Source organism: Epinephelus fuscoguttatus, linkage group LG24 (assembly GCF_011397635.1).
Source record: "Epinephelus fuscoguttatus linkage group LG24, E.fuscoguttatus.final_Chr_v1".
Classification (NCBI taxonomy): domain Eukaryota; kingdom Metazoa; phylum Chordata; class Actinopteri; order Perciformes; family Serranidae; genus Epinephelus; species Epinephelus fuscoguttatus.
Genome location: NC_064775.1, coordinates 6632695 through 6659239, shown reverse-complemented (window position 1 = coordinate 6659239; position 26545 = coordinate 6632695). Strand labels below are relative to the sequence as shown.

General features: G+C 41.6%; 2 protein-coding genes across 2 annotated transcripts in view; both read right to left on the bottom strand.

Annotated features, from left to right (window-relative positions):
• Positions 1–4160, bottom strand: part of chrm4a (cholinergic receptor, muscarinic 4a) — a 43303-nt gene extending 39143 nt beyond the window's left edge. The window contains exons 1-2 of the mRNA XM_049570515.1: positions 3942–4160; positions 3715–3856 (exon numbers count right to left, since the gene is read on the bottom strand). Coding sequence (XP_049426472.1) covers positions 3715–3769 — 55 coding nt within the window. The 5' untranslated portion in view covers positions 3770–3856; positions 3942–4160. The remainder of the gene's footprint in view (positions 1–3714; positions 3857–3941) is intronic.
• Positions 4161–13330: 9170 nt separating this feature from the next.
• On the bottom strand, positions 13331–24619 carry gucy1b2 (guanylate cyclase 1, soluble, beta 2). Its single transcript, XM_049570513.1, has 15 exons — positions 24553–24619; positions 23485–23645; positions 21759–21858; positions 21373–21545; positions 21181–21277; positions 20996–21099; positions 20749–20850; positions 20542–20635; positions 20216–20412; positions 19964–20087; positions 19738–19886; positions 18723–18869; positions 17495–17649; positions 17163–17344; positions 13331–16850 (listed from the first exon to the last, which is right to left on the bottom strand). Exons 1-15 carry the CDS (start codon positions 24617–24619, stop codon positions 16660–16662), a joined length of 2043 nt encoding a protein of 680 aa, XP_049426470.1. The 3' UTR covers positions 13331–16659.
• Between the last annotated feature and the right edge of the window lie 1926 nt (positions 24620–26545).

Genomic DNA, 26545 nt, shown 5'->3' with positions numbered 1-26545 from the left:
TTCATACAGTTTATGGAAATGCAACAACAAAAAAAACAGCTGCTGGTGTATGTGCAGCCAAACTCTGTGACCTGAGAGGATTCATCACACTGTTAAGAAAACACCACCACAAGTAACCATCTCTTTTTTTTGTTGTTTCAACCAAAGGGACCAAAAACTAACAGAACAGCCCCCTCTAGTGGAGCCAGCACCACAGGTCATTACAAACTACTGAAATCTTACATAATAAACCAGCATTAGCCAAAAACAAAATCTTTTTGTGGCTTATCCATACGTGCACACAGTACCCACACCTTCCTCGTCATAGTGACAGACAGGGAGCTGTTGAGGCATTTATCAGGCAAAGAGCAGGGACCCATTCTCACAGTGATAAGAAATTTTAAAGCTGGGCCGCACCGACCTGTACGGCTGATTTCTGCTCTTAGCTTTAGACAGACAAACGAAACTTGGCATTTACTCAAAACATGTTAACTTGGTAATAAACAGCTGGTATTAGATGAGGTTAAAATTACATGATTATGATCAAGAAATGACACTCTGCCTATACAATAACTGAGTAACAATACTTGTGTGTTTTCTCCTTTTTCTCAAACGCACACAGACACATGCACTAATTTCATCTAAATACACGCCAAGATACATACAAGAATGAAATGCTTCACACACTCGCTGAAATCTACAAACACAAATTATTCTTCCCACAATATGAGCATGTAATCATATATACACACACACCCACATCCAATATTCTTCATCCACACACATATATGTGCGCACACACACACACACACACACAAACACACACGCCTCGACACCACAGGGATCCGCTCTCTGCAGGAGGAGGGATGTAAATAGGATAGAATTAGGAGAGCAGAAGGAAGAGAGGAGACGTAAGAGGTGAAGAGAGGGAAGCGAGGAGAACAGAAGCGCTGCTGATGGAGGGGAGGAGACAGGGGAGGAATCACAGAAAATGGAGTAGAGGGGGGAATGTTACATCAACCCCCTGATGTTTTATCTAGAGCTCAGCGCTGTCAATCATCGCGACGTATAGAGTCTTGCAGCTCTTTGCCTTCCAGGGACCAAGATTTTTTTTTATGTGGTAAACGGGTATTAACTCATTCACCCAGCCTGCTGTTTCATGCATGCAATTTGTAAAATAGTCTGTGGCGGCATAAAGACATTCAATTAAATATATTCTTATATAGCAGTCATTCAGTATCACATCTGTTAAACTTTTAACTGCTGTCGACATCGAGGTGTCATCGAGGTTTTCGTGAGTTTTGGAGCAGTTGTTTTTGTGCTGTTGTTCTCTATCAGACTGCACTACATCATAGGGTTTGTCTAAGAGTTTGCATCTGCATACAGTGTGTAAATGAGTTAGTATCATGCAGTTTAGAACAGAGCAGTGGTGGATGTTCCTGTAGGCGACATATGTGCTGCCTCAGGTGTAATCCAAAGCAGGTTAACCCTTCCGCCAGTGCATATGTTGGTAGTTTTGCTTATGGTGACGCCATTTCTTGAGTATCTTTAAATGCTTCATATCCCTAAAATCTGTACGATCTGATCTAAAAGCTTACGTAAGTCAATAAACCATAAAAATTGATCCAAGTATTGAAATTATGTCATAAATTTAAAGAAAATACAGAAATTGGACATGTTTTTCATCAGATTTGAAAAAAAATAAACAAAATATATTGATACGAAAATATTTCTTAGTTCTTATTTCTAAGTGATATGAAGTACAAACATTTTTTAGTTTTTGAGATATGCTCATTTTCATGATCAGGGTGCAAAGCCGTTTTGATAGTTCCATCTGCTGTAGAAATATTTCCCCAGTGCCTACACTGATATATTTTGGTATTTTATCTCCCAAAAATCTGTACAACCTCAAACTAAAAGATTATGTAAGTCAATAAAACCAGAAAAAATGATAAGTGTTGAATTTATGTCATAAAAAAATACAACAGACATTCTTATCCACCTGCTTCTCTGCTCCTTTGGCACAAACGCACATTTTTACCATGTTTTGGGACATTCATAGCGTAACCTAATGATGTCATCGCAGACAGACAACACAAAATAACTCTCTAACCATAATAATTCTTCTGAAGATCAGTTTTCAACAGCATCATGTAAACAACAATCTCCCACCGCCGTGACGGAACAATACTGTGTCGTCTGCGTACATTTTCACCGCCTTTCGGACTGCTTGTAGCAAAACGTAATGACGTCATTGCACACAAACAATGTGATGACGTGAAAGACGGAAGTCTTAAATTTCTGCTGTAAAAAGAATGAATGAACTAGCTTATGCGAGTTGTTTATTAATGTTGATTTGTCATTAGCTTATTAGTTCTTCTTAGTAAAAAATAAAGTACATTTAAAAGGCAGTAATGATAATTTAAAATAATATTTTTAGGGGGTGTGGGGGGGGTGCCAGGGAAAGCTTGCCCAGGGCGCTGGATGTGCTAGATCCAGCACTGGAACCGAGCACCAAAACAACTTAAGTAGCAGCTACAGCAAAAAAAAAAAAAAGAACATCCTGAGTCAGTCACTGTCTGGTCATTGAGTGTCGTCTAATGGTTTATAAAACACATGTCTCAGATTTGTTTTCTCCTCCCTCAAATGTCCCTCAGTATCTGTTCTTTTAGATCTGTGTCTCCCACAAGGGCAGATGTAAGATTTAGACTTTCATATACATTCATATGTTGTGTTAATTTTTACAGTATGGACAATAATGCTATCGTATTCTTCTCTCACTGTCATATTCCAGTAAAAGACATGTAAAGAGGAGGAAGACGATGAGGTGAGGAGAAGAAGAGGAGATGAAAACGGTAAAAGATAAGAGCAGAGTGGAGAGTGGGGAAAGGAGGAGGAGAGGAGGAGTTTAGTTTTTTTCTCAGGGTTTTTAATCTCTGAAAACCCGATTCTGTTCGTCTTCTCACTGTTTTTGTTATCTCCTCCTTCACCACCTCCTGTCTTCCTATGCCCCTTTCTCCTCATCTTCAGTTGTTTTTTTTTTTTTGCCTCCTCTGCCCTGAGGGAAAGCTGCTGCTGTCATTGTTTGGATTTAAAAAAAGAATTGATCATGCGATCATGCTCCAAGAGATTTTTTTTTGGTAAATATTGGTCACAAATGTGGAAAAATATCACTGTCATTATGTTAAGACAGTATTAAGAATAAAGTAAATAAATTGCAGTCCTCGTTTAATTATTTAGGCAACTATAATACACTGTTTTCTAATGTTCCTGTCATAAAATAAAACAATTTGCCTCATGATGTTTTGCTTGTTTTTATTTATAAATATTCATTTAGTTATGTATATATTTATTATTTTATTTTATTTATTTTTAATTTACATTATTATTGTTATTTTATTATATTATTTTGTATATTTTTAATTCATTATTATTATTATTATTATTATTATTATTATTGTACCTTTCCATGCTTCACTTTACCAAAGTCAGGGCTGAGATGCTCAATCAAACTCACTTTACGCACCTTTTTGGGTGCCATAAATCCCACTGACAATCACATGATTATATATATATACCTCATAATATTTACATTACAGTGCCACAAAACGCACACATTTTAACGCCTGTAATCTGGGGTTATATTTTTACCTAATGTCCTTTATTTAACATTCGGGTGAAAGCCTTCACTAACAGCTGCGGGCGTGTATAAAATACATTAAGTCTTTCACTTACCATTGAAGTTCCAGGGAGGCTGAAGCCCCCCAACTCCGTTACTGTCGTTACTCATGTTGCATGGCGAAGCACCAACAGCTGCCGACCTGAGCTCTGTCTCCGCTTCTCCTCTCCACTTTCCTCTCTCCAAGTTTCCCACCAGCTGTCGCGCAAAAACAAAAATCACTCCAGTAGTCCTGCTTTAATATATGTATCCCTTTATATCTTTATTTCCCCTTCTCCTCTACCTTTCCGTTATGCACTGGAGAACCAGAGTTTACTCTCTATTGTTGATCCTTTTCTGTTATGATATCAATTTGTAGGATGTTGCAGTTTTTCCTCTCTGAGGGCAGATGCGGTATCAAACAGCTGTGTCGTCATAACAATCTGTAATAACCAATCAACATCAACCAATCACTTATAATTCGTAATCAGTCATTAATTCTCCAGAAAACAGGAATCTGTTCGCTCAGCCTCTCCCGCATGGTTTTTCCGCGCACCGGAGCGCGTTCGTTCATTCAGAGCGAGGGAGAGAGAGAGAGAGAGAGAGAGAGAGAGAGAGAGAGACTGACTTGTGATGTCATTTTCCTCAGCCAATCCTCAGTGACTTAATCTCTGTTGAGGGTATTAAACATTTCTTCACACTATTCTAAATTTTCAGTTATGGCATGACAAACATTAATTCACCACTCAAAGTGGGCAGTTTCATATACACCAATCAGCCGAGACATTACAACCACTGACAGGTGAATTGAATAACTTTGATTGTTCTGCTGGGAAACCTTTGGTTCTGGCATTCATGTGGATACCACCTGACATGTTCCACCCACTCAAGTACTCCCCAGTGGCAGTGGCCCCCCAGCAGGACAATGCACCATGCCACACTGCAAACATTGCTCAGGAATGACGCAAGGAATGTGACAAAGACCTCAAAGTGTCAACCTGGCCTCCGAATTCCCCAGATCCCAATGTGAATGAGCATCTGTGGCACATGCCATTAACCCACCTCACAACCCACTGGACTAAATGGATCTGCCGCCAACGCACTGGTGCCGGACACAGCAGGACACTCCCAGAGATCCTGTGTCAAGGGTCAAGTCTGACCCAAGGAGGCCCCACCTTGGATTAGGGGTACATCTGGGGTACCGGCACATCACAAGAATCCTTGAGCAGATTGGGACCTGGGAAATTTAGAAGCAGGAACAGGACAGCACCTCATATTCCCATTGTCACACCAGTACCACCTATACTGTCCTCCTTGAGGTGCAGCAACCACAATTTGACAGCAAGCCAAACTCCAATTCATTAAGACATCAGAGTCAGGATGTAGCATTCAAGCTCCTTTATTTATTGCCGACTCAACTTTGTGAACACAGAGTGAAACTGAAATAACAAAAAATATACTGTAATCACTGAAAGGTCTACACAAAGGAAAGGCATCTACACAGGCATGGTTAGCTTAGCATAATTAGCATTTGTATAATTAGCATGACAATTGCTAGCATTAGCTTGGTTAACATGAACAGTGTTAACATTGGCATCTTTAGCTTTAGCGCTGTTAGCATTAGCATCTTTAGCATTAAGCGGTTCACAGCGTGAAGGCTAAATGCTTAACAGTGACAAATCAACATGGCTGAATTAAACACATGGTTACAAACAAATTCGAAATCCACTTCCTCCAACTATGATCTCAAAAAGGTCTCACAAATACTGGTTGCTGAGATGTAACAAAGGGATTCGAGCTTACAGTCAATGCTTTCCAAGGCGAAACAAAAGATTGCAGCAGACAACCCTCTGATGGCTGGAATGGTTTGATACTGAGGCCTGAGGCCTGAGGCCTACCTAGGCTTAATAACTTCCTGTGGGTAGGACTTCCTGTTGGTAGCACTTCCTGTTGGGAAGTCTGCGCAATTCAATAAAGTGCCAAAGAGGGCGCCAAAAAAGAAGGAAATGCCTGAATGATAGAACAGGTGATTTGTGCTGATTAAGATTTCACAGATGTCTTTTTTTATACATGGGACATCCGAGTGGCAGCAAGGTAAATCCACCCATGGAGTCTAGACGCTGATGGAGGTGGTGATGGCTGATGACTTTGGTCGGTGGCTGATGAGGCGAAGTGAGGCTGCAATGAAGGGAATCTGAAATGACTGCATTAGAGTCAATGGTGCACAGCCATGTTGTTGTCGGATGCTGGTCTGAGCTAATCTAATCCTACGCTATGATTGCTCAGTCTGCATCCGGGGGCAGGAAGGGTCAGCTGCCCACATGGGGAGGTAAACCCAAGTGGGCCCCGGGTAAGATGCTAATTTTGGCCCATACCCATTTGGAACCCAGGTAGCCCAAGCATAACTCATGTGGGGCCCACTTGGGTAAACCCACCCGTGTTGGCAATTGGGATGAGGCCAATATGAAACCCATTGGACAATCCTATAAAGGGCCCATTTTTCAACCCATTTACCACCCACTGACACTACGTGACTATGTCAGACTGCATATATTTGCGCATGAAGAGATTGGTTGAACATTTCTGACACTCCCATCACTAGGCCATGAAAGCTTATATTCTTTATGCTGTAGGGAAATATAAAAGACAGAAGTTAAAGTAAGACAAATTTACAAACAGATTCTTTTCCCAAAAAACAAAAAGGTTTGGTGCAGTAAAGGGAAGCTGTCAATTGGACTGTCCCATCCCCCACGTCCCTACTTCCAATATCTCTGGCCTGAATGTGTGTGTGCCTTGCTGCTGTGTTGTGTGTCTGTACATTTACTTGACAGACATGCCCTTAAGGTCCACATATGAAAAACAAATGGTCAAACCAAGGATTTTTGAAAACAGTAAGGCCTTCGCTTGGCAACCTTGTGTAATGTTGATTAATGTTCCCCACGCAGCTCCTCTGCCCTATCTCACATCACAACAATACAGAAACAGTCAAAGTGACCTCATCTGGACCTTGAGGCACTCCTCATCCCGAAGACAGTTTTCAGTGATGTGGGGAAGCTGAGGCATCACAGCTGAGGCTTCAAGCGTAATCACATGGCTCTACATAAAGAGCATGGTAGATGTAATTGCTGAGAACAGTCACAGAAACAGAGATGTTAAAAAAAGGATCATGCCTAGAAATGCAGTTGTACGAGGTTCTTCCTGCTATAACATGACAGATCTTGAAGCAACCGACAAAGCTGTTGGACAACCTCTTGGATTCTACTTTAACAGAGAGATCTCTGGAACTGAGGCGTAACTGTTGGCCATGGGTGGAACTAGGAGCTGGGGTGCAGAAGTTTGCCAGGTTTTGAAGCAATCCTGGTTTGTTTTCACACCTTGAAACAGCAGTACATGTGAGCTTGGACAGAGGTATAGGCAATAAGGAAGGTTGTTAACCAAGAGATGAAGGAAAGGCGACATATCAGAGAATGCTTGGGGCAAGGTGTGATACACATATTTCACCTCGTGAAGCAGGGTTCTCCAGAAGGATGGATTAGGCGGAGCGATGGTTCCATCCCCTGATTGACTCCCTCTGTCTGGCTGTTAATCTGGGTATGGCACCCTGAGAAAAGGCTGGTGGTGGCTCCTAGGACAGAACAAAAGTCTTTCCAGACCTGTGAGATGAACTGATGTCTGCTGTCTGAGACAATATCTGTGGGCGTACCATGGAGGAACCTAACAGGTGTGGCATATCAAGATGCTCGTTAGACAGCTTCATTACTACACAAGTGTACTTTGGGATGGTCACAATAAAGACAGCTCTCAAATATGCAGTTTGATGAAGTCACAACTACCATAAGCGGTCTCCAGTGCTGTTTCCCTGATTTGGCAGTGCATCCAACCAGTCTTACATCACAGACCATACAGAGCCACACCAGCTCAGGACCTCTACATCCAGTGTCTTTACCTGCAAGATCATTTCAGACCAGTCACCCAGACATTTGACGCAATAATTGGTTTGCAAGGATAAAGAATTTTTGGACAAAGTGTCAGAAACCCTGTCTAGTCTAGCGACCTGTCCAGAGTGTACCCTGCCCCTAGCCTAATGTCAGCTGGGATAGGCTCCAACCCCCCCGTGACCCTTAAGAGGATAAGCGGTCACGAAAATGGATGGATGGATGTCAGAAACCATTTCAGGCAAGCTCGTCTGCATGCTCATCATCCTCACCAGGGTCTTGACCTGACGGCAGTTTGTCATAGTAACCAACTTGTACAGTTGTAAGGCTGGTTGGATGTACTGCTGAATTCCGGGTGACGGTATTGGAGACAGCTTATGGTAATGAAATTAACATTCAGTTTACAGGCAACAGCTCTAGTTGACATTCCTGAAGTCAGCATGCCAATGGCACACAGAACAAAATGCCTTCCAGACCTGTGAGACTAATATAGGTCTGCTGTCTGAGACGATATCTGCTGAGGGAAGTTTGGACAGGGCAAAGAAAGTGAACAGCTTCTGAAAATTAGTGATGTCCAAATGAAGCTTCATGAAGCACCAGTTGTATTTGCTGAACCCACTAGATGGCGCTCTTGGTGTAATGAAAAAGGCTCAAGGGATGGCAGTGCAGTTTGGTTTCAACTAGCAATGGCCAAATGAAGCTTCATGAGCCATTGTCTTTATTTTTTGGGTCCACTCTGGCACTCTTTGTTCATCAAAGGGTTGAAACCAAACTGCATTGCCATCCCTTGAGCCTTTTTCATCACACCAAGAGTGCCATCTAGTGGGTTCAGGAAATACAACTGGTGCTTCATGAAGCTTCATTTGGACATCACTACTGAAAATCGGTCAATAACGTTAATTAGAACAAGTTTACTTGCTGCCTCATTATGGTTAAGTGTCTCTGGTTTGACATACCTAATGTGCTATTATGTTTGTTAAAGCATTGATTTCCAAATAACTGATTGTTTGTTTCCCCAATTAAAACAAGTTACATAACACTGGGAATATCAAATGTAGCAAGACAAATTGTATACAGCAAGAACAGCATGCACTCTGACTGTGTTGGATACTTCCATTCGTGCACAGCATAAGTAAGTCTTTCTTTTCACACTGGTTCCCAGGTGGAGCTGCCTGCATCTTCTTTGGTTCAGTTCCATGAGGACTTCTGGTCCCTTTTCCCAACATACAGTATTCGAAATGCTCGGTCAGACAGTTCATATTCAAACTAAATCCCTTTCTTTTGTGAGCACAGCCATTTGATTTTCTGCCAACCAACTGTTTATCCTTCTGTGTTTTGGTTCCGTTTGCATTGTGAGAAGGTACATGAAATCCAGATAGTCATTGTACCCAAGCTCTCAATGGCTGTATGGACACTGTCCAATAATGGAGATTGGCAAGGTTTTGGCTGCATGGAGGCACATGGCACTGAAAGCCAGCATTCTTGTCACTCCGTCCACATGTGTCACATTGGCTGTATCCTGTGACTGCAATCTGTGTGTCCTGTATCTCGTCGCCTCCATTGTCAGTGGTTGTCTATCCATCCTCATCTGTGCATCTGACACTCAAACTGTAACTGCAACTGTATCATTTTCTATCAGAGTGAGTATAGCTGATGTGCGCAAGGTGTCACTCAGTACATTTACATGGTATGAGAGAAAATCGAATTGAATAGAATAGAAAGCCTTTACTATCATTGTACAGAGTATACAACAAACTTAGGAGTACTACAAGTCGTAAAAAAAAACAGATAACAATGTTCCATAAAATCAGAAATAACTAGTGTAAAAAATAAATAGTGGAATGCACTTGAAGAGCAAGATTATTTTTTATGTTCTGATTTATCAGCCTGATGGCCCACGGGTACAAATTGGTTTTGAGTCTATTTGTGTGCGACTTTAAGCCTCTGTATCTCCTACAAGAGGCCAAGGAGAGAGAACAGTTTGTGACCCAGGTGGGAACAATCTTTAATAATTTTCTTAGCTCTGCAGAGGCACTGGGAGCTGGAGATATCCTCCAGAGAAGGCAGAGGGCAGCTGATGATCCTTTCTGTCAGATTATGCAGCATGAAAACTTTTCATTTCATAATTTTAACCTTCAAATATACATCTCTGAATAGTGAGTTAAAGAAAGCAAAGTAGAAAAAGAATTACCCTGACTGACCTGATGTCAGTATTTTATAGGGTTAGTTTGGATTCAACGAAGTTAATTCAAGTCAACTTTATTTTTATAGCACATTTCATATGACAAGCGTAAACTCAATGTGCTTAAGATACATCCTACATATTATACAGAAGATAATAGTGTATTACATTTAAAAAAAAAGCAGGACACGATAAAAACAAAATAACAAGGTACTATTATTATCATTATTCCTAAAAAAGGGGAGATAATACCAAAAATACTAATTCCTAAAACAAATAAAAATGCACTAATACTCAACTAAATGCTTTATTTGACGATCGAAGGGATCCCTCTGGTGTGTACTCTGTGAACATGTCAGCTAAACCATTAAAACATTTAAAAACAATAAGAAGTATTTCAAAAGAAATTCTTTGTTTCGTTGGGAGCCAGTCAAGAGAAGATACAATAGGAGTTATGTGGTCAAGACCTTTCAGTTTTTGTTAAAACTCTGGCTGCTGCATTGTGAACAGGCCGGAGTTTATTTAATTTCTGCTCACAGTAAAGTGTGAACCAGCTTTTCAGAGTCTAACTGAGGTGATAAAAAGCAGTCTTTCATTCCTCAAAGCCTTCAGTCCTACGAACAGAATCTCTGTTTTGTCATGACTAAGCTGTAAATAAATTCTTTACAATCAAAAGTCTGATACAGTACAGGCCAAAAGTTTGGACACACCTTCTCATTCAATGCGTTTTCTTTATTTTCATGACTATTTACATTGTAGATTCTCACTGAAGGCATCAAAACTATGAATGAACACATGTGGAGTTATGTACTTAACAAAACAAGGTGAAATAACTGAAAACATGTTTTATATTCTAGTTTCTTCAAAATAGCCACCCTTTGCTCTGATTACTGCTTTGCACACTCTTGGCATTCTCTCCATGAGCTTCAAGAGGTAGTCACCTGAAATGGTTTTCCAACAGTCTTGAAGGAGTTCCCAGAGGTGTTTAGCACTTGTTGGCCCCTTTGCCTTCACTCTGCGGTCCAGCTCACCCCAAACCATCTCGATTGGGTTCAGGTCCGGTGACTGTGGAGGCCAGGTCATCTGCCGCAGCACTCCATCACTCTCCTTCTTGGTCAAATAGCCCTTACACAGCCTGGAGGTGTGTTTGGGGTCACTGTCCTGTTGAAAAATAAATGATCGTCCAACTAAACGCAAACCGGATGGCATGGCATGTCGCTGCAGGATGCTGTGGTAGCCATGCTGGTTCAGTGTGCCTTCAATTTTGAATAAATCCCCAACAGTGTCACCAGCAAAACACCCCCACACCATCACACCTCCTCCTCCATGCTTCACAGTGGGAACCAGGCATGTGGAATCCATCCGTTCACCTTTTCTGCGTCTCACAAAGACACGGCGGTTGGAACCAAAGATCTCAAATTTGGACTCATCAGACCAAAGCACAGATTTCCACTGGTCTAATGTCCATTCCTTGTGTTTCTTGGCCCAAACAAATCTCCTCTGCTTGTTGCCTCTCCTTAGCAGTGGTTTCCTAGCAGCTATTTGACCATGAAGGCCTGATTCGCGCAGTCTCCTCTTAACAGTTGTTCTAGAGATGGGTCTGCTGCTAGAACTCTGTGTGGCATTCATCTGGTCTCTGATCTGAGCTGCTGTTAACTTGCGATTTCTGAGGCTGGTGACTCGGATGAACTTATCCTCAGAAGCAGAGGTGACTCTTGGTCTTCCTTTCCTGGGTCGGTCCTCATGTGTGCCAGTTTCGTTGTAGCGCTTGATGGTTTTTGCGACTCCACTTGGGGACACATTTAAAGTTTTTGCAATTTTCCGGACTGACTGACCTTCATTTCTTAAAGTAAAGATGGCCACTCGTTTTTCTTTAGTTAGCTGATTGGTTCTTGCCATAATATGAATTTTAACAGTTGTCCAATAGGGCTGTTGGCTGTGTATTAACCTGACTTCTGCACAACACAACTGATGGTCCCAACCCCATTGATAAAGCAAGAAATTCCACTAATTAACCCTGATAAGGCACACCTGTGAAGTGGAAACTTCATCATTATTCAGGTGACTACCTCTTGAAGCTCATGGAGAGAATGCCAAGAGTGTGCAAAGCAGTAATCAGAGCAAAGGGTGGCTATTTTGAAGAAACTAGAATATAAAACATGTTTTCAGTTATTTCACCTTGTTTTGTTAAGTACATAACTCCACATGTGTTCATTCATAGTTTTGATGCCTTCAGTGAGAATCTACAATGTAAATAGTCATGAAAATAAAGAAAACGCATTGAATGAGAAGGTGTGTCCAAACTTTTGGCCTGTACTGTATCTGCGATGCATTGGATGAGGTCATTTAGCGGGTTATTGGTGGACACAGATATGTATGACTGTGTGTCATCAGCATATAATTGATATGCAATATGATATTGTTGTATTATGGTCCCAAACGGAAGCATGTACAAATTAAACAACAAAGGACCAAGTATTGACCCCTGAGGGACTCCATATGGAATCCCAACCTCATCAGATTTAGAATTACTGATAGACAAAGAGAACAATCCTCCTGAGAGATATGAAAACCACTTTATAACAGTGCCTTTAAGGCCTACAAAGTGTTCAAGGTGCTGAAGAAGAATAACAGGGCCCACAGTGTCAAATGCTGCACTGAGGTCGAGGAGTACCAGAACAGAAACATTGTGATTGTCAATGCTAATTTTAAGATCATTAACAACTCTGACCAGGGCAGTTTCGCAACTGTGGTTAACTTTAAAACCAGACTGGTAAACATCAAACAAAATATCATTTAAAAGGTACATATGTAATTGTCGGTAAACAAGCTTTTGAAGGTTTGATATTGATCTGTAATTCTCAAAAACAAGTAGCTCAATATATTTCTTTTTACTGTTTATAATCTGAGGAGTTTGGTGCCTCAGTTCCCCATCTAACTATGGATAAGTACACCATACAACCCTACAACAAAAAACTCCCACCTATCCCTTTAATACAAGCTATCAGGGTGGGTGTTTTGGGTGAAGTGTCTTTTAAATTGCGTTTCTTAAAACTGGAATGGGACTCCATCAGCTGAGCTGATCTCCTGGTTATTGTTAGACCTTTTTCTTCTCCTTGCTAACATCTCCCTCCAACTCTTGGAGTCTAAATTTATTCTCGCCCTGTGCTTTGCAACCCTGTCTTTACCAGATGCATCTTTTAAAAAGCATTTATACCATAAATATTTATGAAGTTTCAGCCATCTATGTAAGCACTAAATGTCCTTCATATTAACTTTCAACAAAGAAGTTGTATATATGTGTGTGTGTGTGTGTGTGTGCATGCATAAAATTACGCTGAGGTGTTGACTTGTGTTGTGAGCAGAAGGGAGTAATAACTTTGTGTGTGTGTGTGTTTGAGCCAACAACCTTATATAAGAAACGCTATGCTCTAGTCACCTCACCTCTGTCACACACACACAGAAACACACACCGCATGTGTCATTATGGATTGAAGTGGGCTGATTTTGGCTCAGCCATTATCTTCTTACACAACCCACTACAGTGAAGAGAGTCTGTGTGTGTATGTGTGTGTGTGAGCACTCACATTACTCATGTGCTTATGTGCCATTTCAAGTCATTTCTAAAATTGCACACTAATAAAGCCGTGTGCTCCATCTATCAGCCCTCTGCTCTCTCTTTGTCAGCAGGGCTGGTTGTGATGTGTGAAAGTCTGAAACGCAAAACTGATGCAATTACTATTGCTTTGAAACCTCGAGTCACTGACAAAACAATTCCCTTAACCTCGGTGCAGGACTCTCTCAAGGCTCTTATTTTCTTTATGCAAACATGCATAGCAGCAATTTCATCAGTTATGTTAAGATAAATTAAATCTGATGATTATCACAAGGATGTTTTCTCACACAAACATCATACAGAGCAGAGTCATGCCTTTCTGGTTATATTATATGTAGTAGAGTCCAACCACCAGATGGTGGTGTAATAACCTTAGGAAATGGAACTTCTATGTCCAAAATATTGAATGCAATACACTATGGGTGACAATATGGGTTACTGTGGTAGAAAATGACTAAAACATATATGTAAAACTGCCCAGTCATCTGTTCAAGAACTCAACAGGAGCACTGCAACCTTTGATCATAGAAAACAAGTGTGGTGCACTCTGGCTCCATATGCATGTCTTTTATTTTGATAATGAAGTTTTGGCCTTTGGGCCCTTTTCAAAATCAGCAATCAGAACAACTGCATCTTGAAGAAGGCCTAAAGGCAAGAAATGCATATAGGGACGTGTTTGGACTGCAACCTTTGACATCAGAGAATTTTCAGACTGATCTTGGGTTGCCTCATTTTCTTGAGGCTGCTTTCACACCTAACCTGATGGGTTAGATTAAAATCATTCTCGGAACCCATCGGCTGTACTCAGCGTCTGACTTCCAGCAGATGGTGATACAGCCTCTGGGGGCAGACCCCCGATTTTTTGGCATTCCGGTTTGAGGAGGTGAATTTCCGTTTCTGACTTCCGTTTATATATGAGTAAATATGCTGAACCATTGCGATGGATTAAGAGTTTGCAGTGACACCAATTATGTTCCGCCTCATTAGTTCACCCCACAGAGCGTTTAACCTGGCAACAACTGCAGCCGGCTCAAACGTGATTGATCAATATCACGCAGACTACAAACAGCCTAGCACCGGAAACCAGGGCTCTTTCGCTCTTCTTCCGGAGGCAAGATCTCCGGGGTTTGCCTACAGACTCTACATTCACTGAATGTAGAGTCTGTATACAGAGACTAGATTAAAACGAACTCAGGTCAGTTTGCTGGTTAGTACAGTTTGTTTGGGCTAGTGTGAAAGCTGTCAGTTGAACAATGCTGGGTGTAAAGCATCACAAAAGTAATGCATTACAGTAATATATGTAGGAGCAATACCTTTACAAAATGTTTGCACTCGTAATAAATTTAGGGGCACCACCCTTGATTATGAATTCACTATACAGTGATCTTACTTCCTGCTCAAAAGAGATCTCTACAGACAACGACTTGGCGATAAATGAATTTTTATTTAGGATAAATGTTCAACAATTGAGTAAATGAATAGGAAACGAGGATGATATGAAATGACACAACAGTATGTGTAAATGGATTAAGACAAGAGGTAACCCCTTCGTCAGTTATTTAGTTTGGCGACAGTGAGAAAGAGTATGTGACTATAGATAAACTGGGGACGCAGGGATGCGCAAAACCATTTACCTAACAAAACCTAAATTAAGATCAGAATAACTAAAGTCCTTTTTTATATAGGAATTGTGCAATTTTGCAGGAAAGCCCAATCAGTCTTCTTTCAGCATTGGCAGTATAAAAACAAAATCGGGGAGTGCAGCAAAATGCCGCCTACCTACTTTTGTTTACAGAATGCGCCTTTTTCGGGGCAATGGGGGGCGTGAGCAAGTAACAAAACGTGTAGCTCAGCGTGTGACGTAAACAGTGATGTAGGAGGGAAGCCGCGGCTGGTCAGTCCTTTGGCGATTCTCTCATAAGTCGACCCGTTCTTCACTGTCCCCGTCACCTGACAGTTAATGGCCTCTTCGTTTGTGAGGACAAGGAGGGCGCGCAATTCCTTGTCTCCCCAGTTGCTCATCTTTACATTGTCTGTCAGGTTTGTGTTTCCCTCTTGCTAATTCCTGCTATCAGCTGTTTCCTGTTTATCCACCGCCAGTGGTTCGCACGTGCGGCGTCATCAACAGCTCCTCCCACAAGTCTTCAACAGCCGCTCGCAGCTGGATGGCAAATTGGCCCAACATTTGAGGAAAATCTGGCAGTGTAAAAGTGGCTTAAGTCTCCTATCCGACATCAATTCTTATCACAACACAGCGGCTGCATCAGGTGCGGGAAATTTTGCCTACTTTGAGCAGAGTTGGCTCTGGGTGACGTTTCTCCGAGGACTCCGGACTGTCACTTTGAGGCTCCTGGACTTCCCAGCAGAATGAAATCGGCCGGAACACAGTGGTGGAGGAGCGGTTGAGCCTGACTGTGACGTCTTTCAGGTGGCCCTCAAACGTTGGTTCTCTTAGGCTGCAGAAAGTCTCTTGGTTTGGCGAAAGAATCCCTGCTTTGCGGACACTTTGACAAGTGGCTGGCAGCCGCTGGATCTTATGAATCTTGGATTTAGTTGCAAGTCGAATAGTCGCTCATCTATTTAGCTGCTTGCTTAGAATAAGGTTAAAAACAATCTCGCCGGCCGTTCGATATTATTATCAAAGTTATTATCAACGGGTAGAAAAATGTTGCAACCGGCTGGCTTCGTTGTTTCAGGTATAATGTTGAAAGAAAGAAAGAAAGAAAGAAAATTCAGGACAGACAAGACAATCCTGGACGTGTCGAGCAAACGAAAGAGTTACGCAAGAACCGAGTTTAAGGGCGTAACGGGTTAAGGCATGAAGAGTTTAACTAGAAGGAGGGACAGCAAAAGAAAGAAGAGAAATAAAAGTAAAATTAAGTAAAGGAACAAAATAAAGAGGAAAGAAAGAAGTAACAGGAAAGAAAAGTGCGTAGTAGTTTTATCCGACCATGTTGAGTGGGCGTGTTTGAGGCAAGGCGGGTCTCTTAGTTTAGACGTTACTTTACTTCGGAGGAAACTTAATGAAGTATAAATATTTTGTACACAAACAAACCTAGTCTGCAGTTACTTCAACATACTAAATGATGAAGCACATATTAATAAAGACCAGTTGATTAATCAATCCAACTATATTTAACTTGAAATATAATATGGGATTCCTTATGGGAACCCTTCTTAACTATCGCCACAAGATGGCAGTATAGCTCCGTGTTAAATGAGGGATTAATCAAATCAATCAAATTAATCAAAATTTCAATGGGCAATAAGAGGCTCAGGTGGTTCTCCGTCAGAATAAAACACAGAGTCTACTGTTGAAGTTGGTTGCCGATGTATTGTCGGTGGTGTCATACGGTGGGGTGATGTCCCAGGCAAAGGGAGTGACGGTGTGCAATCGGCTGGGGTGGGGGTTGATGGCTCCATCCGAGGGTGTGTCTCTTGGCTCAGGCTCACTTTTCACATCAGGCTCTGTGTCTGACTCTAAATAAAAAGGGAATGTTTTTATTTTTACAATTTGATAAACCATTGCACCCACACCTAAAAGTCTGTGACACTCAAATCCATCCATGGGATTTATTATAAGTAAAACAAGCAAACAAGACAATAAAAATCCCACAGAGAGGTGCTGCAGGACCATGAGCACATATAAGATTGAAACAGAAATCAGTGAGGCGTTGTAGTGCTCCAGTCTTGAAGGGCTATAAGCTTTGCCAACCACCAGATGTCACTGTGCTGCTGTGTTTGAAGCCCAGAGCTTCAAGTCTCTCTTCAGAACAAAATGAACCTACCTACCTGTTTTGTTCTGGCCATAGAGGTGCTCCCTGTACAGACAGGTCCCTCCAACCTCTCTTCCCATGATGCTATCTTCTGACACCAACGGGTTCCCCACCAGGAAGTAAGTGGTCATCTGGCCTTTACCCTTCACCTCAATCTGCCCACGCTCTTGTATGTTGAACCCAGCATCCTTTAACTGACTAAAGAGGGGATGGGGGCACAGGAAAAAAAGTATGTAAAAATCTGGGGAAAACAATTAATACCGCAGCCCTGACAGGGATTAGGGACTCTTAACAAAGTGCACCCCTGGTTAAGGATCCCTGAAACAGCATACATGCGCACACACACACCTATATGTGGAAGTGCTGAGATGAATGTGGTCAGGGACTCCATGACTCTCCATCCTGGAGGCAGTGTTAACAGTGTCTCCAAACAGGCAGTAGCGAGGCATCTTCTCCCCCACCACCCCAGCTAACACTGGACCAGTATGGAGACCCACCCGGATCTGAAATACACGCACATACCATGTCAGCACATTCCCGCAAGCAGGATTACATGAGCACAATAATGGTCTACATTGTGACATTAATCCATGAAAGTGTGACTTCCTGTCATAGAAGAACCTGGGGTGTCCCCTTTTCTTGAGGTATGCTGGTTGCCCTTTGACCACCAAGCTCTCATCAGTTCATTCTTGAGTCCAAGTGGACATTTGTGCCAAACTTAAGGAAATTCCCTCAAGGCCTTCTTGAGAAATTGCATTCATGAGAATGAGATGGATGCAAGGTCACAGTGACCTTTGACCACCCGAATCCAATCACTGTGCAGTCCATTTGGATGTTTGTGCCAAATCTCAAGAAATTTCCTCAGATGTTCTGAGTATTATGTTCATTGATTAATTATAAGATGGATGCAAGGTCGCAGTGACCTTGACCTTTAGCCACCAAAATCTAATCACTTCATTCTTGAGTCCAAGGGGATGTTTGTGCCAAATTTGAAAAAAGAAGAATCCCTCAAGCTGTTCTTGAAATATTGCGTTTATGAGAATAAGACAGGTGGTGTCACAGTGGCATTGACATTTGACCTATGACCATTAAAATCTAATCAGTTTGTTGTTGAGTCCAAATTGATGTTTGTGCCAAATTTGAAGATATTCCCCCAAGGCGTTCTTGAGATATCACATTCACAAAAATGGGACAAATGGATGTACTAATGGACGTATAGATGTGTACAGGGACTTATGGGTACTTACGGGTATTTACGACTTACGGACAACTCGAAAGCACAACACCTCCGGCCATGGCTATTGCCGATGCGGAAGCATAAAAATTGCTGAAAATACAGGTGCAACGCAGCACAATCGTGACCACAACCAGCATTACTTGGCAAGTATGCAAAGGTGCAACAGATTTGAAATTTTAACCAGAAGGCTAGTTAGTCTATGTAAAAATCTTTCCATAGGCACTGACAAGAAGACACCTCCCCTCACTTGGTCATATACAGTATATGGACAAGATATCATTTTGGAAGAACATATAAAACACAGTTCACAAATGATCTGAGATGATTAAAAATTCCTACCTGTATGGGTTTGCCTGTTACAGGGTTGGTGACCTCTCTGGCAGCTATCTTCATACCCAAAGCAAAGTTTGCCACTCTGTGAGCATGGGTTTCTGTTGGGACTGGAACGCCACCCACCACCATGTATGCGTCACCAATTGTCTCAACCTTTAAGAAACCAATAAATCCAAATATGCTAATAAACCCAAACTAATATGATGTTCTACAATAATGGTTTTCTTATATCAATGCAGATTATTACATTATGAGCTCATAAGCTTAGCTAGCTCAGTGGTGCTAGGTGAGGTTGAGTAACGGGGTCATGATTTCTGGAAAGAGACATTGCTGTTGAGTTTTTCAACTGTATTTCTTTTCATTCATCATTGAGTCCAAGTGGATGTTTTTGCCAAATTTGACAAAAATTCCCTCAAGGTGTTCTTGAGATATCTAGTTCATGAGAGTGAGATGGACGAGGTCACAGTGACCTTTTACCTTTGACCACCAAAATCTAATCAGTTTGTCGCTGAGTCCAAGTGGACGTTTGTGGCCAAATTTGAAAAATTCCCTCAAGGTGTTCTTGACATATCATGTTCATAACAATGAGATGGACGAGGTTACAGTGACCCCGACCTTTGACTGCCAAAATCAAATTAGTTCATTGCTGAGTCCAAGTGGACGTTTGTGCCAAATTTGAAAAATTCCCTCGAGGTGTTCTTCAGATATCATGTTCATAACAATGAGATGGACAAGGTCACAGTGACCTTGACCTTTGACCGTCGAAATCAAATGAGTTCATTGCCGAGTCCAAGTGGACGTTGGTGCTAAATTTGAAAAAATTCCCTCAAGCTGTTCATGAGAATGAGATGGAGGTCACAGTGACCTTGACCTTTGACCGACAAAATCAAATTAGTTAATTGCTGAGCCCAAATGGGCGTTTGTGCCAAATTAAAAAATAAAAATCTGCATACTTGATATATTGCATTTACAGGAGACGTGCAACCTGAAAACATATCAAATATCAAACTCATGATAATACCTTGTAGATGTCGTGTATGTTGGTGAGTCGGTCGAACTTGGAGTACATGGAGTTGAGCATGTGAACAATATGGATGGGCTCACAGGCAGCACAGATGTTTGTGAAGGTTACCACGTCACTGAACAAAATAGTGCACACCTCGAACTCCCCTGAAAAAGACGGACACTTTGACAGAGAAACACATAGACATGTGGAGACAGACAGCCAGGTTGACAGACGGACAGACCTGCTTCTACGCTCTTCCCATCCTTCAGCTGATTGGCTATGTGGCGCGGCAGCATGGCGTACAGCAGAGTCTCTGTCTTCTGTTTTTCTTCTTCGAGGTGCCGTGACAGGATTCTCAGTTCCTCCTACAGACAGACAGAAACACGCACAAGTATGATGAAGACAGAAGTTCTGGTAAACAATTACATGTGAATTATCATGTTCGTAAACTGGACTGCCACTTTGAACAGGAACAGAAAACTTGCTTTCCTACTTTTTTCCTCTCCAGCTGGTTGGTGAGCTCCATCTCAGCGAGACGTTGCTGGTTGAGGAGAACCAGGTCTCTGGTGACGTCATGCTGGGCCAGGTCAGCCAAGTGGAGGCCGACATCTTGAAGTTCCTGGAGGCTTCGAAGCTTCGGGGAGCACAGGTACAACATACAGCCGAGAGACTCCATCCACAACATCTGACCTGGAGATAAATGGAATACAGGTTTACCTGTGCAGGTCAGATATTATTTTGCAGGGCATGCTGACGCTGCTCTTGGGTACCCTCAACCCTACCTAACTTTTCCTAAAAAGTACTGTGGTTAGATCTTACCTCTCAGTTTGATCGATGCGTGTTTGTCGTTGTAGCCCTTCAAGACAAACTGACTGTTGATGAATTTCCTGATGCTCTCAATGGTAAAAGTCACCTGGAGGACAGAGATAAATCACTGCTGAAATCACTGACAAAGCAGCGGTATTTCACGACTTCGGAATAAGAACGTGCTGACACTTTCGACCTCTTGGACCTGCGACTGTTTACCTGTGGGTGTATGATGGTAAAGCATTGGTCCAACATAGCATCTCTGGCCTGGAGACCTGGAAGAAACTTTTGAATGTTCACCCCTGTTTGCCTGACCTTCAGCTGATGGACAGCCCAACACAGAGAGACAGATAGGTGACAGAAACACAAGGTATTCGGAGTTCAAGTCAAATATGATATTTTTAGCATGCCAGTGAATTTGATTTAAAAAAAGTACCACCAAGCACAAAGACACATGGAGCCTTACATCCTCATCAAAGACAATATGGAAGGGGAAAGCATTGCAGAAAGCTTTCTCTTCCACCCACAGCTTGTTTGGATAACATGGACTGAAGGTGCAATGGAGGCTGCCTGAAAAATAAATCAAGCAAACCCATCAGTGGTAGAGAAGTTACCCTTAATAGTTGACACAGGAAGTAGACAAAAGTTAACCTTTATCTGAGAGAACCACGGCTCTGATCAGGGCCCAGCCTCTTTTTCTCCCAGCCAGTGACACACACCGCTCCCTCATTGTTCTGAATAATGCCTCCTGAGGAAAATCACACAGACCATAGATGGGCCAAGAATCATTTACACATATATCATATAGAAACAGATCATGCACATACACCCACAGAGACCCACCCCTCTATGACTGGAACAGTCCTGGTCTCTAGTCTTGCTAGCCTGGTTAGTCTGTTTGACCAGAAACACAACATGCTCCTTCTTCCCCGTGCGCTCCATTTCCTCGGATTGATTGAGAACCACCATGGTCACTTTGCTGTCAAAAAACTCTCTGGCAACTGCCTCCATGATACCTGTAGCAAGGTGGGGAAATGGGGGGAAAGGAAGGAAAAAGGAGTTTGAATAAGATGGAAGAAAGTGAACGATCAGGGTCTAGTTGATGGCTCAGTCGTTGTCTACTGTACAGTAAAGCACAGGGTTAATTCGGAGACATTCACGTTGCTGTGCTAAAGATTCTGTATGTAACAAGTATTTCCAGATGACAGATTAAGCGTGGTTGATCTTACCAGGTACAATATGGTACAGGCCCTTTCTGTCAGAATAGTAGTGAAGCAGCATCTTTCCATCGTCTGCCATCTCCACTCGGAAAGAAGGTGCATTCATTTCCTTAAAAACAGAGGGTATGATTCAGATGCAGTTTAAGTTAAAAAAAAAAAAAAAAATTAAATGTCTACATGGCAGAGTTCATAAAATGCCTGGAGGTCTACAAGTGGACTGCATGGTTTTTCAGAAACACATCCTGAGCTACTTTGTTCATGCTGGAGATGAAGACATATTATTTACAAAGCTTCCATTCAGAACAGATCCAGAATAACACTCATCTCTACAAAGATCATGCAAAATACAATTGGATACTTCAGAACATTTCATAGGAAAACAGCAGTTCGTAGCCTGATATAGTTCACTGTTCAAGTTGATATGTGGCTTGGCGATGTTGCTTCACTAGTGTGAAGCTGTGCTATGCACTGTATGTGACACAATTGACCATCAAATTCTGGTAAAGAGTTAAAGTTCGTTCTGGAGTTCCACAAGGTTCTGTGCTCGGACCACTTCTGTTGACTTTATATATGCTTCCTCTAGGTAACATTATCAGAAATCACTCTGTAAACTTCCATTGTTATGCTGATGGTACACAATTCTATCTATCATTGAAGTCCACCTTCAGCTCGGCTCGGTTCGGATCGGATCAGATTGGATTTAGGTGGAGGTACTTGGAGTCTGCACTACGTTTTTGGAGCCTTCCATAAAGTTGATTGCTGAATAATGCTTACTGGTGTTTGGGGCCAAGAACAATAACTCCCGTTTTGTCTGAATTTAACATCAGGAAATTGGAGCGCATTCAGGGTTTTATGTGTTTAAGACATGTTTGAAGTTTAGTTAATTAATCTGTTTCCTCTGGCTTGATTGATAGAATTGTGTATCATCCGCATAACAATGGAAGTTTACAGAGTGATTTCCATTGATGTTACCTAAGGGAAGCATATATAAAGTCAAAAGAAGTGGTCCGAGCACAGAACCTTGTGGAACTCCGGAACGAACTTTAGCATGCAAAGATGATTCACCACGAACGTGAACAAAGTGAAAATGTTCAAGTCTCTGTAGCACAATTTGACCCTAGTGAAATTTTAATAAAACGGCCCACTGAGGACCCAGAGAACATTGTTGGAAGTATATAGGCAGGGCTTGACGCTAAGAACTTTAGGGGCAGAATGTAAATTGATCAAATAATGTGTTTTCCGTAATAAACGTGATGCAAATAGACATTTACAAGCAAAATTATTTAATGAATTTGTATACAAAATGTACAGAAAGGTAAAATCATCAAGTTTTGAAAAAGTTTTGCAATTTAATTTTGTCTTCAGTGTTATTATCTTTTTATCTTTGCAATATGATTATCTTATATAATGTTATTACTATCCTAAAACATTCTCCAGGTCCTCTGAAACTCTGCAGGACTTATTTCCACCCTGCCCAGCAGCGGCACCATGGCGAACGGTCCCTAACTGCGGGGAGAACGGAGCAGGCTTTCCTGGAGGTCCGCCGCTTTTCCCAGTCCCTCTTCTCCGCCACACGTTGACTTATTCCCACCCAGCCGACAGCTTGGCCGTGGAGAACCGACCTACACACACCTATTTTTTGTCGCAAATGCAAGTGAAACACTCGCACTGTTGAGCCCTGATAAGGTCATTGCTTGCAGGATACAAACTGGACTAATGACACACACGAGCATACCTCATAGGACAGAGCCAGGTAACTGTGGAGAGCATCCAGATTTCCAATGAATTCAATGAGATTTGCTCCCAGTGTCCTCAGCATGGTGTCATAGCCTGCGTGCTTACAGAACATAAAGAAATGTTCTCCAAAAAGCTTCAGAAATACATCTGCAGACACATCTGAAAAACACATAAAGAGGCAAACTGTCACTGAAATGTATACACACATATATATATTGATAAAAATCATCACATATCATTTCGTAGTCCTGTTTGTATTATTATAGCACTGGCAGCAAACAGATATTCAATTACAGCAAATTCCCAGAGGTATGCACAGACAAGATAATCAGACCTTTGGGAAGAGTTCAGTACCCTGTGGGCATTCCCTAAATAAACAGTTCTTGGGGGTTTTACACATCTGTGCTCAGGGGCCAACTATTTCATAATCTATTAGTGTAACGGTAAAATATGATCCATATCTCTATTAATAAATAACTTACTTTTCATGTACAAAACTTTTTGTAGCTGCTGCTGTGTAAACGAGCCATCCTTTATAAATGTGTAGCGTACAAAACATAATAATCTCTTGCATTAGATTAAATTAAAACAGAACCTGAAACTACAGTCTCACGGCGATCCTTTCTACACAGCAACTGTTGAAAAAATTGAATAAATACATAAGAATGCTTTAATTGTGTTCAGTTTTAAGGCAGTGATTGTGCATGCACAGCTGTAAATATGCTCTGGGTGTTGGATTTCATTGGGGACATTGTTAACACTTGAGATACGCCATGCACACACGGACATAAGTTCACACCTCAGACACAGGCTTTCAGTTTGTGCAAAATATTATTTACACTAAATAAAAACAGAAAAAAAAAAAAAATAAATAAAAAAATGCACGTGACCATATGTAAAACACAATGTCTGAAATGGTGTAATCTGAGTGAGTGGAGCACTGGAGCGCTGTCCATGGTGCTGTAACACTGAGTCCATGTTAGTGAGTGGAGCGCTGTCCATGGTGCTGTAACACTGAGACCATGTTAGTGAGTGGACCAGGATGTAGAGGAAATAGCACCCTTACCCAGTAGTGAACAGGCCTCCTGCACCAGGTTGAGAGTCAGGATGTCGTCATAAACCGTATACGTCATGAAGGTATCCTGGACCTCTGATAGAGAGCTGTACAAAGACCTTGACTCTTATTAACTTTGTACACTAATGTCATAATCGTTACAATTATCATCTTGATCCTCATAAATGACTGTACACACCTCAGTTTGTCCCAGGTCTCCTGGCCAAACCTCTCCATCACCAGAGACTGGAGGCAGCTGTTGATGAAACCGTACTGCAAAGAACACAAACACTTTGTCTGGTCACAAATGACCGCACAAATAAATACTTCATTTCCTGCTTTCTGGTGAATTTTTCTGCATCCATTTCCAACAGAAATGTATTTATTTATGTGAAGGAAATCAAAATTCAGGTGGCAGGTGAATTCAAATAAAAATATAATCTCTCAGGCATCTGTGCTGCTTTCAAATATTTATTATCTTGTAGATCAGCTTGTCTTATTTCCTGTTATCTCTGCTGAGTCAACTCACATGTTTTACTGTGTATAAATGAGGGAGTGTGTTCTGCAGTGAGGTTTAAATGGATCTGGAAGTACAGAGTGGAAAGGCTTATTTTATATTTTTGCCTGTTGTTACATTTCTATCAGAACCCTTTAATTTAACCCACAGTCCAGCGAAGTGCTTTATTTCCTGTTGGTTCAAAAATTAAATAAAGTTCACATTTTTTAAAATTCAATCCACCGCCCAAGAATTTGTAAACAATAAAGATTGTGTATATGCGAAATCCGCTGTGATCTCACTAAATAGTCACATACTAATACTTAAAATTATCCTCTAAATAAGCTTTAAATATTCATGGAGAATCCCAGAGAACAGACGGCTGCAGATATGTGCTCCTCCTCTCCTTCTCTGCTTCTCGGCACAAAGCACGTGCAGCACCAAACCGCATTTTAGATTTATCTAAATAAATTATCAGAGCCGCAGCATGGGAGATCTAAACATTATTTTAAAAGAGTTTTGGTCTTGCAAAAGTGGTAAAACAAATTTGCTTCTGTCTTTGCTCACTCTGGACTTTCCTCTTTGATAGAGCTTATAGTTAGGGCTGGCTCAGGCTTGCCTTGTACCAGCCCCTAGTTAGGCTGACTTAGGCCTATTCTGCCGGGAGACTGTATGACATCTATTGCACGTCTGTCCATCCTGGAAGAGGGATCCCTCCTCAGTTGCTCTTCCTGAGGTTTCTACCATTTTTTCCCCCGTTAAAGGTTTTTTTGGGGAGTTCTTCCTTGCCTGCTGTGAGGGTCATAAGGACAGAGGGATGTTGTATGCTGTAAAGCCCTGTGAGGCAAACTGTGATTTGTGATATTGGGCTTTATAAATAAAACTGATTGACTGAAAGATTGAAATTAGTCTGGCTGTATTGAGATGTTTTAATAGTGGTTTAATCTCACAGTTACAAACAATACCGAGGCTCAGGGCAAACACTGTCATTACCTGGCTGTCCATGAGGGCAGGTCACAGGGAGACGTGATGCTACTCTGCAGGGCGCTAACTGTGGTGACTGTGATGAGGAACGTTGATGAGGGAGGGGCAGGGGCTCTCGCTGTCTGGCAGAATGGAAACTAAAACGCAGTTGTCAGGCATTACAACACGCTTTTAATTGATAATTAATGCCATGGGCCAAAATTAAAAACTAAAATATTAAATGAGAAAAAAGAGATAGAAGAGAAAAAGGGATCTTATAGTCAGAGGACAAAAGTGCTCTATCTGTGCACGTGCCTGGACTACAGAATATATCGAATACAACACAGCTGAGACATAATGCATTAATATGCAAACAGTAAACAGTTTCTAATTAAACTATGAAACCCCCACCCTTATCACAATTACACACCCTTCTCCCCAATTCTTTGTGTTCCAGTCCAATGACATATAAATATTTAAATATATTATTTCTTTTAGTTTCTCTAACATACACTTGATGCTGACAGGGTGTGTATTATTATTATG